Source organism: Eurosta solidaginis, chromosome 1 (genome assembly GCF_040869045.1).
Source record: "Eurosta solidaginis isolate ZX-2024a chromosome 1, ASM4086904v1, whole genome shotgun sequence".
NCBI classification, from domain to species: domain Eukaryota; kingdom Metazoa; phylum Arthropoda; class Insecta; order Diptera; family Tephritidae; genus Eurosta; species Eurosta solidaginis.
In genome coordinates, this window is record NC_090319.1 from 364,658,915 (window position 1) to 364,665,801 (window position 6,887).

At 38.9% G+C, this 6,887-nt stretch overlaps 1 protein-coding gene across 1 annotated transcript; it reads left to right on the plus strand.

Annotated features, from left to right (window-relative positions):
• Nucleotides 1-1,227: 1,227 nt before the first annotated feature.
• On the plus strand, nt 1,228-2,313 carry LOC137241199 (uncharacterized). Its single transcript, XM_067768538.1, has 2 exons — nt 1,228-1,515; nt 1,582-2,313. Exons 1-2 carry the CDS (start codon nt 1,228-1,230, stop codon nt 2,311-2,313), a joined length of 1,020 nt encoding a protein of 339 aa, XP_067624639.1.
• The last annotated feature ends 4,574 nt before the right edge of the window (nt 2,314-6,887 follow it).

Sequence of the window (6,887 nt, forward strand, 5' to 3'; positions counted from 1 at the left end):
ATATTTGATTAGAACTAACACTGCATTACCGGCAGTTGCTACCATTCGCCAGATTGCAGTGTAAGCGCATGTAAGTTTATAGGTAATTGATTGATAGAACAGCTGATTTCTGTTGATATTTGATATGCGACATTTATATTTGATGCGCACGGGTTCGGCTCGTATTATTATAATTATAATGACCCATGCAAGTTAAAATCCCCCAAGAGAATATATACAATTCTTCTTAAGCTGACAGTCGCTTGCAGCGAAACACATTCCTGCACAATTGAGAAAAGAGTGTTCATTAGAAACCCAATGCGTTTCTCACCTCTCATCGGCCAGCTTCCGTTTATATCTCTCAGGTACCCAAAGAAGCAAGATCCGTCGATAGGATCTTTCTGAGTTCACGGACTCGATACCCAGGACTTCCGTTTCCTAATATCCCATTTAAAAACACCTGAACCTACCGTGAAGAGCTGCCAGTCCGAGGGTGATTTACTCATTTTGGCCGAATTGTAGTGCCGTCTTCTGGAAGTTCTGCAGCCTAAAAGCGTTTCCGTCCACCACGTAGGATTACCCCTAAACATATGAGAATTCAGTGGGCAGGAGTAATGATAAGCCGCAAGTTCATCTAGCTTGCAACTATACAAATAGCAGTAAGTCCGTTTGGGAATGCTTAAAAATTTTTTGTTTGGACGTGACATGACAGGATACATAAGCTCTTGTTTGAAATAAAAGGGAAAAGTGTTTCACTTCAAGCTATGGTATCTGAACTACACCATTTGTGATGGTGAGAATAAGCATCGACTCGGATGTTTATATTAGTGTTTGTTGTTGTAGCGATAAGCATACCCCCGAAGGCCTTGTGGACTGTTATCGATGTTGATGGTTCTTTGCCGGATGCAGTTCCGGAACATTCCAGTAACAAGCACTATTCACTATTATGGTACCATGTCCTGCTATTCGCAGCTTTAATTCAGCGACCCCACCTAACCTGATATTTGACAATTTTGTAAAGTCATTCACGCCATTTCATAATGCCAACGTAAATGCTTTGTACTGACTCATTTGGAACCAGTGAAAATTTAATGCTACGAAATGCAAAACCTTTGAAATGTTTAATGTAAACAGAACAATTACAATGACTTTCCAATAAGTCAATAAAAAAATATTTTAATTTTCATAAATAGTAAAATCTATTTTATAGCATTATTATTTGCACTAAATATTTAATTGCATTAAGTCATGCGCGAACAATTTGTGGGGGCTGACGAAAAGTTCGTTAAGCCTAAAAAAGTTTATGCTTCCAAATATACGCCAATACAACATTATAAATTTGATGGGCGTCCAAATCTTCGACAAGAACCAGGATTCGATAGAAACGCATTGCCGATTGTATTTCGGGCATCACCGGATACCTTACTCAATCTATGCATCAAAATAGTTGATGCAATGCCCTTGCCAGATGTTTACAAATGGACAAATGTGCAAGTTTGCAAATGGATACGCAAATATGGCTATCCCCAATATATGGTGAGAATCTATTTTCAAATAATCACTTTCTTTGATTTATTTTAAACTTATTTCAAATATTTTCAGAACACATTTCGTGTTAACCTGATAACAGGACAAAAACTTTTACTACTCGATGCTCAATCCCTTTGCGCAATGAATATAAAAAATTTCGATCATATCAAACATATCGCTTATGCTATACGACGTTTATTCTTTTTTGAGATGACCAAGTATATACGCCAGATATCGCTGCCACCTGAATATTATTATGAGTTGTACCAATTGTTTGAGGTGAAGAGTGGGCGTAAATATGAGGAGATAAGACGTTCCGATCTCTGGCGTCGTATGCAATTGTTACGTAAAAAGACTCCGAATTATTCGCATTGGGAGCTACTTGAACGTTGGTTGGCACGCGAATACGAACAAACCGAGCTTTTTGGTGGTGTGAGCCGTTATCGTCTCTACAAATGCATATCAAAGCGATCGCAAGAAGAACACATTGTAAAACATGTAAATCCTTGTAATTGTATGCCACCATGTTCATGTTATTGGACTGAAGAAAGGCATCTTAAGAAACCGTCGGTATTTTCATTACTCAAACCCCATCGTAAACCGGACCCATGTTACGATTATTCTAAAAATGGTTGTAAAGATTGTGCGGCGCCATGCACATGTCAATGGCCTTCACGTTTCTATAAGTTTGATTTATTATTGACGTGCTTAAAGACAAGCTATCCAGCTATATATGGAGACAAAGAGCGTGAGCTAAGACGACCTAAATTTGCAATCGGTCTATCATTTAATAATTATAGTTAGATAATCAATGCAATACAGTTTACGGTAAAACATCATGTCATAATAAATATAGGTATGGTTGCTTCGTATTTTCTTTTCTTATTTTGAGTCCACCGTGGTGTGATTGTAGTGTGCTCCGCCTACCACATACGTACGCCCTACGTTCACACCCCAGGCAAAGCAACATCAAAATTTTAGAAATAAGATTTTTCAATTAGAAGAAAATTTTTCTAAGCGGGTTCGCCTCTCTGCAGTGTTTGGCAAGCGCTCCGTGTGTATTTCTGCCACGAAAAGCTCTCAGTGAAATTTCATCTGCCTTGCAGATGCCGTTCGGAGTCGGCATAAAACATGTAGGTCTCGTCCGGTCAATTTGTAGGGAAACTCAAGAGGAGCACGACGCAAATTGGAAGAGAAACTCTGCCTTAGATCTCTTCGTAGGTTTACGCGCCTTACATTTATGTTTATTTAGTTTGAGTCAAGGCGAAGCCATATAAGGTGATGATAAAGCAAATTCAACTCAAATTGATTTTGACCCACTGGCACCTTAATGTACTAAGTCGATGTATGTATGGAAATTACTAAGAAGAAGAAATCAGCTGATGGGACAACACCTCCCGGTACTGAATTCGCCTTGATTAGTGGTCAAGAAAACTAGACAATTTCTTAAGCTCTCTATGATGCTCTTGACGTCCCTTCAAGATCCACCACTTAGATACTGTACTGCATTAAAAACACTACTTTCCCAACCCCAACTTAAAGTACGAACACGTCCTGTTTTAGAATTTGTTTGAACAAGACCTACATATAACGAGACTATCTTCATTTTTGTACTTAACATCTAATCGTTAACAGATTTCTCATACTAATTACACCATTTCGAGTTGTAAATGTGAACGTGTTGGATATAAATGCGAAAGCGTCACATGAAAATGAGAATAGTAAATTGTTAATACGAAATAGTTACTTTGATATAAGAACAGTAACTTATAAGAGAGATAACGTCAAATGAATAGTCAGATATAAATGAGAATAGTCAATTTAATAAGCAAATGCGTCATATGGATATGAGATTTGTCAATTGTAAATGCGAAAGCGGCATATCGATATGACAATTATCGCCAAACCAACCCCGTTTCCGGTCGATCGACAACACTCCAGTCACTCAAATCGCACCGAGTGAGTGGATGTATGAGCCCCTTTCAAGTACAAGTGACGCTGTCGCATACTCAGATAATGCTTTCTCATTTACACCTGACTATTCTCATTTCCATTTGACGCCTTCGTGTTTACATCTGACACTTTCTCATTTCCAAATAACTTTTCAAATACAAATGACGCTTTTGCATTTTAACTTGAACTATTCTCATTTCAATATGACGGTTTCACATTTAGAATTGGAAATGGTGTAGACTTACATATAACCATCTTTAGCGTGTCATCTCAAAATAGAAACACGAAATAAAAGAGTAACCTGAAAATTTGACAGCTAATAATCCAGTTTATAGGCTTGGGACAAATGGTGCAACTAGATTAACTATTGCGGATTTATTGTAGACAGACATGTGTAAACTTGGTAAAGTACAGCCTAAGAAAGTATCTTATGTAAAACGTGCTGTCACTAAGTTATTACATTGTGACGTTCTTCAATGAATTCCTGATATATCTGTCATCGGTGTGCTCACTGAACTATCGAATAAATACACCACTCAGTTGTTTCGTCATTATTTCTCCCAGGGTCTAGACTTTTCTCAAACATCCTTCCCAAGTAGTTGCTGGTTTACTACTCGGTCTTCTCTGTCTCATTTTAGCTATCGTGCTATTTAGTTCACTTAGATTTTTGTTGTTGGGCAGTATAGTGAGGTATCAAGCTTGCAAATATACGCCACAGTGCATACGTAGTTGGTTATCTACAAAGCGTTCTCTGCCATATTTGTTTTCAACATTCAGCATCATTGTCAATAATTGGCGACTACTATGCGATATTGGCCATTTATATCAATTCATGCCAGATATGCCAGTTTCGCTATTACTGACTCCAATTGAGTGCACCAAGGGCCTTCAAGTCTGTCTCAACCTGCCTCTCCTACCCCAGTGCGGGCCTCCATCTCCCCCTGCTTCCAAATATGAGTGACGATTTAAATGCTTTCTGGGCCATCGCGCCTTCGTCCACCAGCATAACAAGATCTAGCCAATGAACGCTTTACACTTTAATTCGCTGCACTATATTAATAGCTCCACAAAGGTCATGAAGCCCACATTTATACCTCCTTCGATACCCTCCGTCAGCATCACGGTAAGAACCTTAACTTTTATTAATACTTCAAGGGTGATCTCAATACCGGGCCATACATCAAGCTATTTACGATAAGCGGTTTGCAGGCTGACTAAAACAAGTAGCGGTTGGTAAAAGTTATTCTAAGTTTGATTTTCGCTGTTATTGCTGCTCCCAAGTGGACGAAATCCTTCAGAGGCTCGTATTTACATGTGCCAACAGACGCCACAACTTCTCGTTGTCTTCTTTCATGGTAAGTTCAATTTTTAACCCAGATCACGGGTTTTAGCTATCAACAGTAAAAACGCAGATTATCATACTTACAGCGAGGCTGATCTCCACTATCATTAACATGACGGTTGGCGATCAGCAAATAGAAGCACGCTCTCCAACGTAATATTCCCGGGTGAAGCTAGTCAGTAAGACCAACCTTTCGGGGCACATGTAAGAAGCCTGCGAAAGGACGACGCTTAATACTCTCACAAGCCTCGGGTTCTATATTTTTATTCGGTGTAGCAATGAAAGCCGGTAGCACCGAACCTCCCACACCTCGGTCCCACGTATAGGGGCGTTACGATTACATTCTCACTAAGCATACAGAAGCTGTCTTGTCCCCTGCGGGAATCATGCAAATACATCATCTCGCTTAGAAAAGAAAAGCAATCTACAAACGCGAATCAGAGGCGAGTGCAAATACCGTTGCAAAACAAGCGCGAGAAAAGTCTATGCAGAACAACAAGAGCGCAAGAAAAATACCTAATTGCTGAACTGAAGTCGGACATGGTTACTTCGGTAAACATCTTCATAGAACCCAAGCTTCCTGTTCTGCATCATATTAGATGTACGCAACACTTTCGAATGCGAGCATTTCATCCAACATCAAAGGGTAGAAGAGATATTTGGCGACCTATCGACGGAGAGTATCATCAATAACATGATCTGCCGAAGCGACGGATGTGATGAGGTCAGCAGATATGTGAGATGTATAGTTCTCACGAAACGAGAAGATGGTGGCCTATCCCATATACATAAGAGTAGACAGAGATACCATATAGCGCGGCCCGTATTCGAAGTAATTCAATATGCGCACCCAGGTACGCGGAACCGCTAGGGCCGTGGGCGGTTAGGTTTTAGTGGGGAGTAATTACACACGCAAAATTTCGCTGTGAGGTTTCAAATATACGGGTAAAGCATTTCCTCCTTGAACCTAAAACAAATAAAAAACAAGTAAGGAAGGGACTGTCTTCGGCTGTGCCGAAGACTTCATACCTTTCATGAATGGGGCTGAACAATAATCTTATCCCGTTCGTAATCTACAAATAATCGGATGTATAAGATAAGAAATATATAGTGAATAGATGTACATACCTAAACGATTTTTAAGATAAATACAAAATAAAAAATGGCAAAAAACCCCCTTATCTGAACGATCGGTTGTATGGGATATATATTATATATAGCTCCGATGGAAATGATTTTTTCATAAACTCTTCTATGATATATTATAATAAATATCACCAAGTTTAACGTTTTTATATTGAAAATTAAGGGCGAAATCGCTAAAAATCTTTCTATCTGAACGATCGGTTGTATTGGATATATACTATATATAGCTCCGATCGAAATAATTTTTTCAGGATATCTTCTATGATATATTAAAATATATATCACCGAATTTCACGTTTACACTTTCTAAATTTCGGCAGGAATGGCCAAAATCGTCTTATCTGAACGATCGGTTGTATGGGAGATAAATGTTATAGTGGTCCGATCCTACCGGATCCGACAAATGTCTAATATTATACAAAAATACATCCTTGTGCCAAATTTCTTTGAGATATCTCAAAATTTGAGGGACTAGTTTGCGTTCAAACAGACAGAGGGACGAACAGACGGACGGACCGACGGACGGACAGACGGACATGGCTATATCACCTCAGTTCGTCGCGATGATCAATTCGGTATACTTAATGGTGAGTCTATCTTCTATATTTCTCAACGTTACAAACATCGGACCAAAGTTAATATACCATTTCATATTCATGAGGTTCTTCGATAGCTTTTTTTTGAAATTTTCGTTTTTACGAAAACAGGGTGACAACCACCAGTTTAATCGATAATTGGAAATATTTTGTACATGCATGGCGTACACGTAATTTTTTTAATGAAGACTTCACATGATGAAGAGAATATTCAGGGTTTCTCATCTCGTTACGTTTTCCCTTATTCTGACAGGTTTGGCATGCATATTTTAGCGGTTTGTCTATCATAGAGAACTGCCTTTGGTTTCTATTACGATCGGAGTAGATTTTGCTATAAATTT